We start from the raw sequence: 19,372 nt of genomic DNA, 5'->3' as shown, positions 1-19,372 counted from the left end.
TCAGTCTCCTCCCACTCATACATATGCCTCTAGGCCTGGTCTGGGCCGCAGATGCCATGCAGTACTGGGCTGGGCTTTAGGCCAGGGGAACCCAGCCAGGCAGAGGAAAGCCCTGGGAGTAAGCCAGGCCATCACCTGGGAGTCTCCACAGCTCAGAGGGCAAGGATGCAGCGTAAGTCTTCCCCTGAGTGCCCTCTGCACAAATCTGATCAGCAGTGTCTGATCTGGCAGCGACCTGCTGTGCAGGGGGCAAATGACATTTAATTTCCTCTTGGTTTCCCTGTGGTACAGATGAAAAGCTGTCACCTGCATCTGGGTCTGGCAGCACAGCTGGACATGTTCCCAGACATGCTGTTCTGGAGAGTTCCCAACAGAAACCAGAATGTAGGGGGTGCAGAGGGATGCCCCTTAGGCCAGGATGCTGGTCCTCCCGAGTGAAATCAACCTCAGATCTCTAGTGCCAACCAGTTGGCCAAAACCTCCAAAAGGTACTGCCTTCCATGTCTAGGATCTCCCTGCTCCATAGCTTTTCAGCCCTCTGCCAACTATCTCTACTCTCAGTTCTCTCTCATAGGCTGATATGACATATACAGGGGCCAAAAACACCCACTGGAAAAATATAACATGCATTGTCCTGGCACCAAAATACTGTACAAACCCTGTAACCTGCACTGCCCAGCCTCCATCTAAGGAAACAAGAACACAAGCACCTCTTCTACCTGCTTCCCATAACAGCCCTTCCTGGGAGGGCAGTGTCTACCTGTGTAGGAAATGCTGGATCCTCCACCAGGACCTATCCTGAGCTCTCTCCTGGCTAAAATAGCAGAAGCCCCAAGAGAAAGCAGGGTAGGAGGAGGCTAAGCAGGTTCAAGGAGGTTTCCAGACAGACACTCGGTCTTGCCTCTGCTGAGAGCTTTTCTTGGGCAGAGACACAGAAAGCTCTTGGAGTCTGAGTTGTCTCTAAGATCAGTCTCCAGTTAGTCTGTGGCTACCTTGACCTTATGCCTAGCCTGCAATGCCCTCTGGAGGCACTGCAGAGAGGCATCCTCCTAGTGCTCAAGATCTGGGATGCAGCCTGAAGTCGGCTTCAACACAAGCACTCAAGGACACAGCTGCTTCCCCTAACCCTCTGGCTGGTGTCTACCCTGACTTTCGAGCCCTGTAAGCACTCAGAGTCGTGCTCCTGGCCTACTAGCATGGAATAGGTCAGTGGTTCTTAAAGTAAGCTCCACAGAGTTGTAGGGTTCTCAGAAGGGATACAGGCTACCTCATGGATTAGGGAGAAAAACATAGGCAGGGCTTCACACCATTTCCAAGTAGAACAGCTCAGCTTAACACTCAGCTTTCATATTTTATTCAAAAACTTTTTACTGCTATAAAATGCTACCCATTTTGTCTCTCTATGATACGTCTCAGGTTCTCATATAATTTGTCTTGTGTCTTCTTTATAGTGTTTGCATATCTACCTTACCATGTAATTAGTTATGTATGTGCTCATCTTTTTGTCCTGATCAAGTGGCAGTCTCTACAGACAGACAGGGAGACAGAGACAGAGACAGAGAGAACAGCTGCAGCAGAAGATAACTGACATTTTTAGAGTCCTAGTGCAGACACATGTACATGTAATTCTTTTAATTACTGGGGACTAAGCCCAGGACCTCATGCATGCTACACAGGTACTCTATCACTAAGCTACATCCCTACTTTTTGTTATTTTTGTTTGTTTGTTTCAGATAAGGTCTTGTTACATACTCCAGGCTTGCTCGGAACTCACAGTGATCCTCCTTCCTCATCCTCCACTAGCAACACAGGTATAACAACACAGGCATGTACCTGACCAGGGGACATGCAACTCTTAAATCAACATATGGGGCATACCTGTTACCCTATCTCACTTGACCTCAGGGAATCAAAAACGACTATGTTTGACCAATCTTTGGGTAAAATGCAGCATACTCCAACTGGCTATATTAGAAGATTCCATGCCCTGGAAATGTGGCACTAGGGGAACACAGAACAACACTCATGAGCTGAGTACTCCGCAATCTGTCCCCTAGCTAGGGCACCCTATGGAAGAGTCACAAACCCAACTATTTTAGTTACAGGACTAGAGATGGATGAAGACCCTCAGCCCCAACAATCAAACCCACTGCCTATGCCTCCTTCACCAGCCAGACTGGGGGAGTGGTAGGGGGAAGCAAGAGATTGTGCTCCTCCGAGCTAAAGCCACTTGTTATAGGACCAAGATTCCTTTATCCCCAGGGAAAAGAAGGTAGCATGAGGCTCTCCCGCCACTGTGCCTCCCAGCAGGGCCAGGGAGGACAGCCATTAGTGTGTGCCTCAGCAGACAATGGGGAGGAGAAGTCTCCAGAGCAAAGGACAACTGCAGCAATTAGAATGCAGGGAGGTTCAGAAGCTATTTAACTGGGTGACCCCTGAGGTCGCTGCATCTGACTCCCATCCCTGGATAAATATTGTATGAGAGGGGAGGGGGTGGGCGAGGGAGCCACAGCAGCTCGGCTCCTCCTTTCCCCACCCCACACCACTGCCTCCAGCCACAGACACCAGGAACATTATTTACAGCCCTGACAGTCAGAGCAATCACTCTGCTAACCAAGAGGGAATGGACAAAGTCGACTTACCAAAAATTGACTCTGGCAACTGAAGAAGAGCTCAGAGCTGGTGGGGGAAGAAAGCCAACCCAGATACAGGGCTTCCCCAACTTGGGGTCCAGCTGAAGCAGATCCTATCCCCCTCAAACCCCAAACTAAAGCTGGATGAAGTTTGTCTCAACTGGTAGGGAGTAAACCAGAAAAATGGAGCATCGTTCCTCTGTTTTGGGAGCCTCACAATGAAGAACTTCCAGATCTCATCACTACCCATGTGCTGCACAGCAGAGATGGGAGCCCTGGCTACCTGCCCCATGAAAGTGGAACCATGTGCCACTTTCCGATCCAGCTGGCCCTTAGCTGACCCAATGGGAAAGTCAGACAACGCAAAAAGGGGTCGGGTGGGGAAGAAAGGGGAGTGTCTGAGCACAGGCTGTGCCTCAGCCCCCACCACACGCTCCTCCAGTCCTGCTCTAATGCACCCTGACATGCCTCTGAAGACAGAGAGCTGTTTGCAGTCAGCACCGTGATTTGTTAGTAATTATTTCCATGGTGTCACATTGCTGTCACTCTGTTAACAAAGAGACAGGCTGCCTCGGGCTGCCTGCAAGAAAGAATCGCTGAGAAAAAGGCCTGTCAGGCTCCCGGGATTCTCTGGGCTAGCTGGCTTTCTTCCCTAAACCAACATCCTCACAGGCTTTGGAAGAAACAGTTTTACAGAACTATCAAGTCTGAGTCATATCACCCTTTAGCCAGAGACATTGAGAATTTATCCTACCCACTCAAACCTGTCCTTCCCAAAGCCCTGCATGGCTAAGTCCACACATCACTCAGGTATGGGCCACCATGCAAAGCTGAAGTCTTGAGTTCCCTGGTCTTCAACTCCCAAGACCCTTATTCAATGACTCTCCTCAATGGGGCGTTTGCAGTCTCTGGGGTCTCTTAAAAACCTGGCAAAAGAAATCTTCAGACCAAAGTTAAGTGGCTTCGACATGGATGAGATAAGGGGTAATATGGCAGCAGGGCATCCTCCTCCTGCAATCTGCCAACCATCACTCAGGAGCACGGTAGCTCAGGAGCCAACACCCTGTCATCCTCTAACGACCTTTGCATCTGGGAGGAGCTACATACAGAGCTGGCCCATCTTCCCCAGGTCTGGAGTGGGACAGCCTCTACACAGGAGAAGTAGTGGTTTGCTTTAGTACAAAGTAATGTCTCCATTACCCCAGCTGGGAATTAGAGGACAGATTGGCAAGCGCTGACAAAACAGAGGTCACTCACCTTACAGGCATGGAAAGTTGGAGATTAATTCTCTCCTCTCACAGAGGGAATCAGACTCCAAGAGAGTGGAAGGGAAGCACCAATAATAAGAAACCCTTTCACTGCCAAGCAGCAGTAGCAACCACCAACACTACCTCTATCACCATGAACAGAAAAGGAAGATAAAACCTACCAGCCCTGGAGAAGCCCTGTCAAGGTGGCAAGGCCACTGCCACCTAACTCCTACAGAACCCACCAGACAGAAGAGTCCGGACAAGAACAAGATTTTCTTAGGTATCAGAGACCAAAAGGAAGAAGACAATCCCAGCTGCATGCACCTTAATGCAAACTCCATGAAGGTAGGATTTTCCTTCGTTTAGTGCTGTATCCTCAGTACCTTGACTAGTGAAGGTATGCAGTACATAGTCAACACCCTGACTAGAAGAAGAAATACAAGAAATACAGCTCAAAGGCCACTTCCACAGACCTGCAGCCAGTCTCTCCCTATCACATGACCTTAGAGAAGTGGGATACTAGTGCAGATTCCAGAAAGACAGGCAAGACCACAATGCCAAAGACTGGAATTTTGTTTAATAAAGGATAAGGGAGGGGCCGGGGAGATGGCTCAGTAGAATAAGCGCTTCCCTGGCAAGCACAAGGGCCTAAATTCAATTCCCAGTTCCACCAAAAAAAAAAAAAAAAAAAGGATAAGGGAGTTTGGACAAGACGACAGCAGCCTGAGGAAGTTCCCATATAAAACTGAACATGCAAATACTCACTCAACAAACATGTATTAAACATGTAAGGAAGGTAGATACTCCAACAAAAGGAAAGTACAAGTCCCACTCCAGACCTGCTTCAACTAAAAGGCTAAACTACAACCACATGAATTAATCTTTCATACATTATTTTATCCAAAGAAATCAAACACAAAAGAGTACATCTTATATGAATTCATTTTTACAAAAGTCAGTAACAGGCAAAATTAACCCCAAGTAACAGAAGTCAGAACCATGATTATTTGGCAGGGGAGCTCCTCACTGACTGCAAAAGGGTACAAGGAAATTTTTCTGAATGATGCCCTGGATCTTGAGCTAGATAGTGGTGACAAAGGTGTATATTTATATATAAATTTATCACACTATACACTTCACATTTGTGTATTTTATATACCCTGCCATACCTGTTTCAAACCTAAATAAATTTTAAAAGACCAAAAACAAACAATGGGGCCAGGAAGATAGCTCAGTGGTATAAGTGCCTGTCTGGTAAGTGCAAGGTCCAGAGTTCAATCCCCAGTACCAAAAAAAAAAAAAAAAGCTCACAGAAAGTGTTTAAAAAAAAAAAATCACACTAGCCAGGTATGGTAGCTCACAGCATGAGGGAGGCTAAGGCAGGAGGATCGCTGTGAGTTTGAGACCAGCCTGCGCTACAAAGTGAGCTCAAGGCCAGCCTGAACTACATAGTGAGACCCTGTCTCAAAAAGACAAAAACTTAAATTAAATTAAATGAACAAAAATCACACCAGGCATGGTGGCATATACCTGTAATCCCAGCACTCAGGAGGCTGAGGCAAGGAGATTGCTGCAAGTTTGAGGTCAGAATGGACTACATAGTGAGTTCAAGCCTGAACTACATAGCGAGAACCTATTTCAAATAAATCAGTAAATATCTCACACAAAAGAAAATACTTTCCAGGAGCACCAGAGGTTTCTTGGAGCTTTGGAGACAAGCCCTTCCAGCTTCATACTCTGATGGCCAAGACCTGAGAAAATTTAAAATGTTCAAAGTACCAAGAGTTCAGCCCGTCCTAAGCCAAAGTGGTGGTCCTTGGTGGGAGGCTGCACAGAAGCTTTACTGCACACCAGGGAAGCTCTTGGGAGGCACATATGGATCACACAGTCTATCCCAGCTGGTTCTGTGACTCTGAGCCTGGCTGTTGGATTCTGCTATGAAGCATGGAACCAGATTTTCAGGAACCATCCTGAAGAATCACAGACATAGGATCCAATTTGTCTTCCTGACAAGCCAGACAAGGAATAGATAAGCTAGCCCAACACTACTAGGCTAAGGCAAAAGTCTTAGCATATCCAGCCCCTCCTGCTGGCAAGCAAGGAGAAGGTGATAAGGCCCTCACAGATGGTCAAACAGACTTCTATCAAATTCTGGGGGCCAGAATTGAGGTAACAACACTTGACTCTGAACCAATTAAGCAGTAACCATTTAGTCACCAGCTCTGTACCAGGCCAAAGGAAGAAGTGATCACCACCCTAACCATCTCACAGCCTGATTCATCATTAAGCAAATATCTTTATCTTTAATCAGTGCTTTAACCCAGTAAAACTTGCCTTCCAGAGTTCCTATAATTACTATGATGATTTAAACCCTCTGTGCCTTCCCAGGGGCAAGATGAGGCTGCCACTGGAGCCCCACCCTTCTGCCCAGAAGCGCCCAGAAAGTGAAACACCAGAGGCTCTGCTGCTAAGGAGAGGCCAAACTTGTTGGCCAGACAACACAGCTTTGCCTCTAGTATCCCTCCAGGCACAAAGTCAAACAAAAGCTCTGAGGGGGAAGTTGCAGGCTGAGAGGCCTACTGACCCTGGAGTTTGAAGGAGCAACCACTGGGAACCAGGGGCCTGGCTCTGGCTTCAGGGAAGCCTGTTCCTGCCCTAGGGAAAATATATAGGAAATTCAAATCTCTAGCCAAGACCACAATCAGGAGTTCCTTTCCTACCAGTTCTAGGCCCCAGGACCTGCAGCCAGGGCTTTCCAATGTTTTCAAGCAGGCAGGTCCCAGGGGCATCTGAGCTCTCAGGCAGGGGGCGGGAGCACCTTTCGTTCCTCCAAGCCCAAGAACTCTCAGCCCAAGGAGCTGTCAGGCTAACGAGGCTACCCCACTACCACTCCATCTGAGCGTGGCAGGCTGCACCGCACGACTGGCTTCAGGTGGCTCTTCTTTAATTAATGGCATCCCAGGCTCTGCAGGGAGCTTCACCCCACAATGAATGGCCCTCTCTCATTAGAGGCAAGCCTGCCATGATGTATTCAGGGTGAGGGCCAGGATTCATTTCCCTGTCTGTGGGTTGGGGATGGGAGGGAGGAAGAGGCAGCAGGGAGATTTATATCGAGTGACTAGGATTAGCTGCAGCTGAAACATGACCCCATCAACTCAAGCTGCCTTCTTGGGGCTAACCCAATGCACCTCCGCTGACGAGAGGGCTCTAGGGAAACTGGAGGGAGGGCAGAAGGTCTGGTTCCCATTCTCTCTGAGCTTAGACTGTAACTCTTAAAAAAGGCCTAGAATTCCTATACAACCTCAATAACAACCTCCCCTGCCAGCCCCCATACTCTGGGTGCACTGGAAGCCTGAAAGACATTGATCTGACCCACTGGCCTCCTATCTAAAGGACTGAGCCCTGACCATGGCCTTTAGTTGACTCCTCTGTCTTCTGTGGCAAGGCAAACAATACCCCCACTTCCTACCTCAAGAGAAAGGCCTGACAATATGCCTACACTGTCAAACCGAATCCTACCTCCAGGGTGAAGAGATTCTGGACAACAATATTCTTCCTGCCACCTCTCCCTGCCACCATCTCTCAGGAATCAAAGGAGATTGGGCAGGGGAAACAGGGTCTTCCTGTCAAAAAGGAAAACTTGAGCTTTCAGCTGTCCTAGTTTCCAGTGTACTTTGTAGAGACATAAAAGAAGGCCACCCTGTACTTAGGTGGCTGCAGGTCTAGAAGCATTACGGATCAGGCTGGCCACAGACAGTACACAGCTCTACCCACTCCTTAAGCAGATTCCACCAGATCTGTCTTTCCACTTTGCTTGCGCATGGTAGAAAAATACATACTCCCTTACCTACTCTCCTTTCATTCTCAGCCCCTTTAAAATACCCAATTCACTGAGAGCACTGGAGGGTACACCCTCACCTGCCTGTCAGCCAATCTGTTTTTTGGGCAGGAGACCAGGGTAGGTGTCTATTGCTTACAAGCACACTCACTGGATGTCATCTATGCATCCCCTGTGGAAGAACGTTCATATACCCTTCCTTCCCTACTCAGAAAGAGATGTAGTTCAGTTCCGCTTTGCTAAGCCCTATTTGGCAATGTGTCTAAACACATGCAAACTTAATTAGTTCAGGAGGGGAGCCCAAGCGCTTTCAGTGACAGATAAAAGTAAGGGGAAATGAGAAGTCAGGACTGGCAGGGAGTTGTTCCTCCAGCCCCTTCCCCTGCAGACCACTAATCAAAGGTGATGCAGCATGGTGCTGAGACCAACTGGCACACGGGCAAGGGGCACAATTCAATGAGATGCCCTTGCGCTTTCAAATATACATACAGGCTAGAGGTGTCCAAAGTGATGTTGGCCATGGTTTCATTAAGACAGAGCTGAGAGAGGAAGCCCAATCATCTCCCACCACATCTCAGGCCAACCGTCCCTCCACCCCAAAAGGCACATTAGGCCAGAAACCAACAGCTTATAGTAACAAAGAGCACCCCAAACTCACTGAAAACAAAGGAGAGGTGAAAGTCATTCCTGTCAGATCACAAAGTTCTGGACCATGAAGACAGAAGCAGATGGCCAGATAGTGCCATGGTTCGATACATGGTACTAGATGCAGAATGCCTTAGGTTTAAGTTCCTGCTTTGCCACAAGTTGATTGTAACAATTTCCCTTGACAAATTATTTACTGTTTTAGGTCTCAGTTTCCCCATTTGTTAAAGCTGCGTTGGAAAAAGAAGGACTAAAAACAAAACAAGGACTAAACAACAAGAGTATGTAAAAAAGCACAACAGGGCTCCTGATACATCATAAATGCTCAATAAGCACTATCTACCTCTGTTCTTTATCTCTACAGGAGTCCCAGCCTCCAGTTCTGCAGACACAGGTCTCTCAAAGAAAGTACTTCACAAGCACAGAGACCAGCGTTTGATCCCCAATCCCACATGCTGCGCTGACCCCACCCCAGGGTGTGCCCAACTGGCAAATGAGTCCAGGCAAGGTGGCTCATGCCTGTAATCCCAGCATTGGGGAGGCTGAAAACAGGAGGATCACTACAAGTCCAAGCTGTGTAGTGAGATCCTGTACCAAATACATATGGAAAAAAAAAAAAAGAAAGAAAGCACTTCATACTGTGACCAAGACCAAGCATCTCTTTCCTAGTCCACATCTCAGGCCACATCATCCCCCAGCCTCCATCAGTACTGGCAATGAGAAAACTGAAAGACTGACTCCCTCACATTCGAAGCTCTGTTCTCTAACTCCTCCCATTCATGCTGAGTCAGAAAGGCTCAAGGTTTCCCCTTCTGTCCCATATGCCCTGTACACTGGCAACTAATGTTCCTGATATCTACCATCAGGTCTCTGTCCTTCTTCTTGAGCAGGGATTCCACAGCACAAGTGCCCTTTACTCAGCAAATAATGGGACTGGGGACTCAGCTCACTAGAAGGTGCACCTGATGCCCAAGGTGTAATTCCTAGCAGCAAAATAAACAAATAATAAGCAACTACTATACATTAAGCCTTGCCACTATTATAGGATTATAATAGTGCTTACAGTTTGGTGAGAGAGGCAGCCACAGTACAGTATTACTCATGAAAAAGTACACAGGGTCCAGGAGCATAAAAGAAGGCATCTAGAGCAGGGTGTTAAAAAGCAGCCAGCTAGAGCATCTAATGAGGTGCAGAGTAATGCACAGAGAGTACTAAGGGATGAGACCAGAGGAGTGAAAGCCTTCGAAGTCTCAATAGTGCCGCTGTGACCTTGAAGGCAAGGGTGAACCTGGCTAGGGGTTAAGCAGAAGTGTGATACAATTAGCTACAACTGGGAGAAGGGAACAGAAGCAGTGAGACTAGAATCAAAGATGCCAGTTCAAAGGCTTCTGTAGTGATCCAAGAAAAACACAATCATCTTAACCAGGGCAGTGGCTGTGGAGATGGAAAGAAGAGAATAAATTCAAGAAACCCCTGAGAGGTACAGTCAGCAGGACTTGGGTATTCACTGGCTGTGACTACAGAAGGGATGATTCTTGGTTTTTCTGACAGGACAGCAGAGTAGCCAGCAACAGTCATCACTGAAGGGAAGCTGGAAGAACGAACAGCTATGAGGAGAAGGGTGACAGCTGTAAGGGCCTCATGGCCCTTACAGACGTAGGAAAGGCCACTGGATATGTAGACTTGGACTTCAAGTGGCAGCTGGAGCAAATCTCTCCAGCGGGATCTCTGCTGCACTGTCAGTTCTCATTTCTCACTTGGAGAAAAAGATTAGAAGACCCAAGCAGACAGAGGATAGCTAAAGCTTTCGCAAAAGATGAGATTACTTCAGAACTGCAAGTGTGTTGAATAAAAGGAAAAGACATCTAGGACAGAGATGAAAGCAACACCAATATTTAAGAAATACCAACATTTAAAAGTAAGAGATAAGGCAGCTGCAAAATGACTAAAAAGAAGCCAGAGAATCAGAAGACACAAAGTAAACATAGGGAACATCTCAAGATGAAGTAGTCAACTCTGTTGAATGATGACAAGAGGACCTGTCCTGACCTACAGCCAGCATGTCACTGGTCCATCCTTTCAGCCATCTCCCACCACTGCCAGGACTGGCCCTGGCCCACAGTGCTCTCCATGTGAGTCTATCTTGGTGCCCTTCATTCCAGACTACCAGCAGTCCTGTTCTTCAGCAGTGTACAGGCCCAAGGGAACCCTCAACAGGGAGAACACACTCCCTATGCCAGCAGTAAGCAGTGTGCTCTGGGCATGTCAATTCTATCTCCAGATCATCTAAACCCTGAAGTACTCCAGGTCCACCCCTGCACAGCACAGGCAGAGGGATGTTATGTGTCACCTCATCAGGAAAGCTGGGAAGGAACTGAAGCCCAGTGCCAGACCAGCATTTCCACATGGGAGGCGAAGCTGAACCAAGATGAAGATCCTCTGGGCCAACTCTGAGCAGGCCTTGGCCCAACTCTGAGCAGGCTCTGGCCCAGAGTATAGATAGTATTCTCCACCAGAGTATGGTGTCTGACTATCCCAACTCTCTGCCTCAGGTCTTGACCTCTCGCTGATCTCCCCTCCTCTTACAGACCCACAGTCCACCCTCAAAGCTTCTACTCTTTTCAGCCAGCCTGTGCTATTCAGCTGGGAAACCTCAGTCTTCAAGCTAGTGGTTAAAACCAAAATTCCTCTTGTCATTCTCTACCAGCTCTATTCTCCCACCATGCCAAGATGGATAAGCAGAAAAACAACAGTACAGCCCAAAGGGAGCTTCAGGAAATACTGTGTAAGGTGAAGGAAAAGCAGGCCATGTAGGGAAAGGGACAAACTCAAATCAAGCATTGTTTCTTTAAAAAGTTTAAAGTGAAAAATTAAATCTATACCCACTAAATTGAAACCCACCTTAACAGGATCTGTGGCTATGGCACCAAAGGCCTACAATCATGGAGTATCAACTCATCAGGATTTGACAAAAGATAGACACCAAATGATTTGGTCAGGATGGGAGCAGATTTCTCTTTTCTGGGGGTATTTCTGCTGCCACTTCAGTTCCCATTTCTCAGAGCTATATTAATCAAGCCTTTTCAACAAAAGTGATGTGAATCTGCTGGGGGGGCGGGAGAGTTAAGGACATAGAAGAGGAGCCACGGTTTCTAGAAACTAGAGTGTTAAATGAAAATATTTGCTGAATTCCTCAGACTTAGTAAAACCTGGAAATGGATGTCAAAATAAGAAGTAAGCCACATACAACTTACGAGTGTCAATTTAACAACACCCTTGTCAGATGCATGAGCAGCTTTTCCCAGACACACAAAAAGGTGATGGCTCTGTGGAGAGCCATGGAGGAGCCCCTGACAAGAGGTTCCAGAAACACTGATAAGCTGTGCACTGTCACGCCACACTACTTAGGCTTCCTCTCTGGCTGTTTTTATTTTGTTACACATTTAATTAAGAGCCTTCCCAGCAGTTATGTGGAATCCTGCTTCTGAAAGGCAATCAGAGTCCTCCTCCCCCATCCTGCCACCTGACAGCTGCTTTCTCCTCCACACCGTTCTCCAGAACTCGGCCTTACCATCCTCACCCAATCCAGCCACAAAAGCCCACCATAACCACCTCTTTGGGAAACTATGTGGTCTTAGAATTCAATTCCATTTAACTACGAGTTCTTATCTCTCTGAGCTTGAGGGGTTTTTATTGTTTTGTTTGATCTATAAAAGAGATACTACCCTCCTACAAAAGCCAAGAGTTATGAGGGCCAAATAATGTAAGGTTTGTGTGCATCGTAACTTCATTTTCTTTCATATACACTTGGATTCCATAATGCAGCCCATCTTCTCAATTATATCATTTCTCAGAGATGCAAAACAATGTCCCAAGTCACCAACATCTATCCTGGAGCCAGTGTAAGGCCCAAGAGTTGGCCAAGTACTTTATTTAGGCCAGCACAGGCCCAGCCCAAAGATAGATAACACCCTTAGAAACCACCTCTCCATCTCATGGGCAGACCACCTCTATGCTCAGGAGGCCCAGCCATATCATCTCCAGCCCCACGAACAGGAAAGCTTCCACACACACACATATGTGTATGTCACTCACAGTTACAGCACAAGATTGAGATGTGGCACCTGGAAGATAAATACACCAAAAAAGGACAAACAGGAAAGAATGGGGATTCCAGTGAAGCTACCTGGAAGAACTAGGCCTCGGCCAAAATACCTTCCTCCTGGGCCTGGAGAATCCCAGAACTCTGGGTGTGTGCATAAGTCCAGCCTTAGGACTGAAAAGCCCCATGTAAGACCTCTCCCTGCTCCAAGAGCAGACAGCTACCCTAGACACCACCAAGAATAACACCCTCTCCTCCTCACCTCCTCTATGGACTTCTAGACCCAGCCTGTGTGTCATCAGGGAAGACAGAGGCCCTCTAGCACAAACCCAGAGGAGTGGGGCTAGTGTCTATACCCAATGATCATGGCAGACGAGGAGCATGTGTGCTTCTGTGTTCTGTGGCTGGTTCTTTCCCCATAGTACCCATCCCCCAAAGCCAGGGTCAACTAGCACGCTTCACCTCAGTGTCTAAAAGGCATAAAAAGGACTTTGGTGAGAAGGTAATATCTGATTTGGTAGAAAATGGCACTCCTAGAGCACAAGAACCCACCCTCCCATACCGACTTTATGTTCAAAAGCATGTGCATGCATACACACACACACACACACACACACACACACACACACAGCTTACTGCTGCCTTCAGTGACAAAGAACACAGAGGTATCGATTCTATCAATCCTCAGCAAACATTGCCCCCACCACCTCCACCCTCCTTTAGTTCCCTGGGGGTTGTCTGAAGCCAGGTATGCAGGAGCTCAGTCAAGATGCTGAAAGTGTCAACCCAGCAAAAGAACCAGGTTGTCTGTCTTCACACCCAGGTCAGGAGTAGGAGACAAAGTAGAAAAAGCAGTGAAGACAAAGGAGAAAAGTAGAGGCTAGAGTCTTATGCTTCTAGACTTTTCTAGAAACAGCCTTTTATCATTCTGCTACCAGGCTCTCAACTATCACCAGGGTCTTGTATGCCAGATAAAAGCATAATACAACACAATAGTTAAGTATAAGGGCCCCAAAGACAGGTTGCTCAGGTTTCAATTCTGGCTCTGTGTGTCCTCAGACAAGTTACTTAACCTCTCTGTGCCTTCATTTCCTTTGCTTTAAAATAGGAATAAGAGGGACAGGGGCATAAGGCCAAGTCATAGGGGGAATGAATATAGCAAAATGCATTATACAATTACCCCTCCTCAAAAAAATGCAAAACTAGGGGGAGGGCAGGGCATGAGAGTAAAAAAAAAAAATGATCAAAATGTGTTATGCACATGTACAAATCTGCCAAAATGATACTCATTAATCCATATAACCATTTTTAAAAATTTTTCTAAAAGAAACTACTCATGCAAAAAAAATAAATAAATAAAGGCAGATTAAAATGCCTACTTAGGCAGACACAGGGACCTGGGTTCAATCCCCAGTGTGCACTGAGACGGCGTGGTAGCACACACCCGTAATTCCAGCACTTGGGAGGCTGGTAACAGGAGAACCACTAGGAACCTGATCTGTGTAGTGAGACCCTGTAGACCCTGCACTTAATACATACATATACATACATATATAAATACATAAATGCAATGTAGTTCAGTGTGAAGGTTCTAGGTTCAATCCCCAATAATCAAAATACCAAATAAAATAAAATGCCTCTCTGATGCTCTTTTTAAAAATGAACAGTTAGGCAGGGATACAGCTTAGAGGTATACTGCCTGCCTGATAAGCTCAAGGTCCTGAGTTCGATCCCCAGTACCAAAAAAAAAAAAGAACAGGATTTTTGCATGTCCTCATTGCTCTGTATCATTCCAAAGTTAGTACGTGTGCTGCTGAGTCAAACACAAAAGGGTAAATTTCTTACTGACAGCACCTGAAGCATGTGTAGCCATTTGCTATACTTTCCTATCTACAGTGTTCTACATGCAAGCTGTTTTTAATGTCAATTATTTGTGTTATTTCTTTAAATTTGCTATATAAAACACATTAAATTTTAAAAAACCACTCCAGATATCTTCTGATATAAACAAAAATAAATGCTGCCAATTTCAACTTAAAAATAAAATAGAAATAAAAATAACACCTACTCTTAAGATTGCTACACGTGTTACTATTCCTAGAACTTTTAGAATAGTAAGCACAATGTATATGGTTAAAATTTTTTTCTTATTTTTACTTTTTTTTACAGTCAAACTCAGGACCTTGCTTGCACTTGCCAGACTGGTGCTTATGCTGCTGAGCTATCTCCCTAGCCCACGGTTACAAATTTTAAAACCTTCTTTCAGGACTTCTTTCTGATAGGTTACAGCCCGAGTACAGACTGCTAACTTATCATGGCCCTGATCCAACATGGCCAAATCCCCCTAAACAGCAGCTTATCTTCCCACTGCCCACTTCCTCCTCCTTCCCCACTCCAGCCCTGGACACAGCTTCCTTTGACCTTTCCCACCCACACAAGGGAGACTCCAGTCAGCTCCTTGTACATCACTGAACCTGCCCCTCAAGCTCCGCCCCTGGCCAAAGTCCACAGAGTCTCAGGCTCCTTGTCTCAGGGCAGAGGATCCGCTCATCTCTCTGCCCTCAATCCTCTCCGTGTGTTTAGAGTTAATAAAGGCTTCCCTTCTCCCTATTTCTGCCTCTCTGCTATGCCACCACCACTGCTACCATCACTGCTGCCTCTAAAACCTATCACTTTCTAGGAAAATAACATGTAGCCCAGCAATCAGAAGGGCTGCATCAGAACAACAAGACAAAGCAGAGGCAGAGGATCCCAACCTGGCAGTCCAGGCTGGCCATGGCTGTGTACCCCTGCAGTACTTGGGAGGCCAATACAGAAGAACTGCCACATGCTCAAGGCCAGCCTGTGCCCAACCTTGCTCCACAGAAGCAGAAAATAGGCTCCGAGCCCCCCTCTGAAAGCCTCCAGGCCCCAGGAACACAACACCCCCCTGATGCCCTGTAGACTTGAACACTTACACCCCCAAAAGGCAACTCCTGGTCTTGCAGACTCCAAGCCCCAGAGCATACTCACATGACTTTTAAGTCCCAATCTCCACAGGTGACAAAAATTGACTTGACGTTTGGATCTAAGAGGCCTTCCTTTGCCATCCACTCATCGACCCTCTGAAAAGTACACAAGAACAGATGAGATTTTCCTTTTTTTTTTTTTTTCCCCTGAGCCCATGAAAAGCCACAACAGTGAAACACAGATAAGCTGCTTGTAATCAGAGCAGGAGAACACTGTAATCTTATCCCACCATAGCCCTGCACTGGGCTCTCAGCTTGGCCCGGAACTGTGGAGGCACTCAGGGGATGATCTCTTCAGGAAAAGGCCACAGCACAAGTGTGTAGAAGGGCACCCTCCACCCTCACGGTCTGGCAGCCCCAGGTCCCAGCAGCTCAAGCTACACCCTTGCTCTCCTGACTGCTCCTTGCCCTCTCTGATCCTCAGACAAAGGCACAGGCCAGCACAAATGGGCTGCTCTGGACCATGAGAAAAGGGTGGGCAGAGGCCCCAAGCAGGGACTCCACACACAGCTCTCTTCATTTATTTATTCTTTATACTCTTCCACCAAATGCCTACTGATCAAGTTTATGAACTTGGTTATTCAAATAAAGGTAAGGAAACTTTCACTGTCAGAGGAGGATCCTTTGGTCAGGCCAGAGCCACCTGTCCTGGCATCTGGACAGTATTCCTGCTGTGACTGCTAAGAGCTCATAAGCTGGCACCCAACTTTAAATTTCTCATTTTCTGGCTGAGGATTCAAATTCAGAAGAATATTTTGGAGGCTAAGCAAAATTCCCACATACAGAAAAAACTGCTGCTTAACATGCTTGATGTCTTTCTTTCCCTTCATCCCTCTGATCCATTTTATTTGCACCCATACTGGGAAGTATAAATACTAAAATCAGTTTATAACAAGAGAATTATCATTAAGAATTTATGAAGCACTGTCTACTTCTCAGATGATCTCAGGCATGGGGAAGGAGTGTAGCAGATCACACTTCAGCCTCTACTTATTAAGGCTCTATCACATTATAGTTAAAAATGCAGGATTGAAAATCAGACACACCTGGGTTCCAACCCGCAGCTCCTCCATATCCTGGCTGTGTCATAGATAGGAAGTCATTTAAAAGTCATTTAACCCCTCTGAACCTGTTTCCTTCATCTATAAAACAGAGTGGGATGACTCACCTTACAGAGCTGTTCTGAAAATTAAATGTGATAATGTGTTAAGTGCCTAACACAAACAGACAGTAGGCTGAGAACAGGAGAAAGACAGACCATCATAAAATAATAATAGATGGAACAATGGAAAAGTGATCATAGTGTTATAGGACCAAGAAGAGGAAGGGCTACTATGACATAATATTTATAGGCGTGATAATTCTGTATTTGAGGAGAAATTATGTTTAATGCATGCTTTCCCTATCAGACTACAAGCATAAACAGAGCCTCTTTCTCATTCACTGCCTTAATCCCTAACCCAGCACATACCTATTCAAAAGGTATCTGCTCATTGACAGAACCCGAATGGGTAAAAGTTGAGTGTAAGAAAAGTCTTCAGCACATAGGAAAAAAAACAGGTATTGAGGTTGGGGACTAGTCAAGGCAGGCCACAAAAGGCTTTGTGTATTCAGTGGGTAACAGAGTCCATGGGCATCTTTGGGTAAAATTACTTCTAACAGGCACAGCCTAGCATTCCAACACCTCTGAGACACCACAGTAGTGCGTGGGTAAATCACACCTTTCCAGGGTTGCCTGAAACAAGGAAAGTCAAATCTACACATGGAAAAAGGTGAGGTGACCATGAAAGCAGAGCTCCCTAAATCAGCATAGCTTTGGTGCAGCTCACCAAGATAACTGCCCCATATGCAAGGGAGCTCCCCATGCCCAACTCCTGCACAGCAGGAAAAGATAGCAGGACAGAATAGGTCAGTGACTGCAAACCTTGTAGAGACAAGTGCCCAACTGCAATTCAGAACCCACTCATCTATCACAAAGGACAACACTGCAATTAAACCTGAATACGGAGGTTTTAGTCTAGAAAAAATAACTCACACATTAACATCTTTTATCTTAAATGAAAAACAACAGGAATGGCATAGGTTCACCACCACTGGAATAGGACTATCAGGAGAGGCCACATCCTGCAAGCCCAGGTCTTCCCAGTGAGAAGCACTCCTACAGCACATGAAGCAAGCACTTTATGATGAGCTTGTCCAGGGAAGTAATGCTACATTTGAAATCAGGCTTCTCTGATTAAACGAATGGAAGATCCCAGCTCAGTAACCAACTCAGGGTTAAAGGGAGCAGTGTAGTCTTCTGGCCTTGCCAGGAACACCCTTAGGCTGAAGTCAGAAATCCTCCCTCCCCACCCAGAAAGTGTGCAAAAGTAGGGAAAGTATCTTGGGAAGACTGGGAAGATCCAAAGTCCTCTGGGCAGCATCCTGCTCCAGGGTCATACTGGGATTAGCAACAGGCTGTCTCCTGAAGTTCACATCCCTTCCTCAAGCAGGCCACAGAGAAAATACGCATTACCTCAGCAGCCCACCCACAGGAACCAGGCCATAGCTGGGGATACAGCCAGTTCACACACCAAAGAGGATGGGCCCTTCTTGCTCCTCTGAGTCTGGTCTTAAAGGGAGGAATTCTTTCAGTCAAAGCTAAGGATCTCCCTTCAAATCAGGGTCAGTGGGGCTGAAAGCACCTCCAGACCTCAACTTCTCCCAACTGACTGGTTAGGCACCCAGTCCCAGTGCTGCCAGGAGCCAAGCAGAGGGCCCCCACCTTGCCTGGCCCTGTGCCACCCAACCAGAGACTGACAGAGCCCAGACTCCCAGACTCCAAGGACAGGGAGAACGTGCTGCCACCTGCCTCTTGTACCCTGTTCCATGCTGAAGAGTCTCAGGAAATTCAGTCTGCACTTCTTTCATCCATGGGAAAGGATTATGGACTAGAGAAAGACAGAGATCTGAGCCCGTCTGCCTCCTGCTACTTAACTCTTTGAGGCTGCTAACTCCCCTGCTCCTTCTTCAGATACGTATGTGGCTTCTTCCTATACAATGATAAGGTCTGGGCTTTGGTTTATGGTTTATTGGTCTTAAAAATAAATAAAGCACCTAATGAAATACACAGCCCTCTTTCCTTCTCTCCTCTACAGAGGACAGTGAGAGGACCTTTTCGCCCCTTTCAAGCCCCCAGGCCAGAGGGGGTGGGTGACTCGCTGAGGCCAAGGCTGCCCTTCCTTGTTCCCCCAGGCTACAGCACAAGATGCAGCATCTTAACCTTTTCCAGCTCCCCAGGAAAGCATCCTAGAAGTGGGGTCTCTGCCAAAGGTTCTAAAGTCTTTAATTTGATTTCCCTCACATAGGCAACTGTTGTAATTATTCTGATTAAGAATCATTACCCAGTGCAGCCTCTGCACCCCTGACAGGCACAATGCATCCAGCAGCAAGCTGCAGTGGGGCCGCCACAGTTCCTAGAGGAGCTGACAGCAAACAAAAGCCATCGATGGGGAGTTCTGGGTAAGTTAATGAAGTGCTCACATGCCACAAGAAGCCAACACTAAAGCTAAACAAAAACACCCCCAGTCTCCAGGGCTAGTCCTGCAACATAGCTCAGCTCCCCTAGCCGGAGCCCAACCAGCATAGGCTGCCCCAGAGCTGGCGGCACAGGGACAGCCAGGCAAGGTGAGGGCCCTCTGCCTGGCTCCTGGCAGCACTCGGACATCTTGTCAGCAACCCTGACGGGAACAGCTGGAGACGACAGATCAATGGTTCAATACTCTCAACAGCATGTCAGTGATGTGACAGCAAATGTTATTCTAATCAAGCCATAATCATAGTCAAATTACACAGCTACATTCTCAAGAGGGAGGGAGAGAAAGGCAGCAGGAAGGGGTCAGAGGTCAGGAATTAAA

The 19,372-nt window shown here is 46.9% G+C and overlaps 1 protein-coding gene across 7 annotated transcripts in view; it reads right to left on the bottom strand.

Moving 5' to 3' along the window:
* Eri3 (ERI1 exoribonuclease family member 3) overlaps positions 1 to 19,372 on the bottom strand; it is a 133,958-nt gene that overhangs the window by 69,770 nt on the left and 44,816 nt on the right. For all 7 annotated transcript variants that reach the window (XM_023724144.1, XM_004639210.2, XM_023724140.1 and 4 more), the window contains one exon: positions 15,481 to 15,572. In XM_023724144.1, coding sequence (XP_023579912.1) covers positions 15,481 to 15,572 — 92 coding nt within the window. The remainder of the gene's footprint in view (positions 1 to 15,480; positions 15,573 to 19,372) is intronic.

The sequence above is a fragment of the Octodon degus genome, unplaced genomic scaffold, assembly GCF_000260255.1.
Source record: "Octodon degus isolate 3935 unplaced genomic scaffold, OctDeg1.0 scaffold00107, whole genome shotgun sequence".
Taxonomy (NCBI): Eukaryota; Metazoa; Chordata; class Mammalia; order Rodentia; family Octodontidae; genus Octodon; species Octodon degus.
The sequence above is the reverse complement of the archived record's forward strand: the minus strand, read 5'-3'. Positions and strand labels throughout refer to the sequence as shown.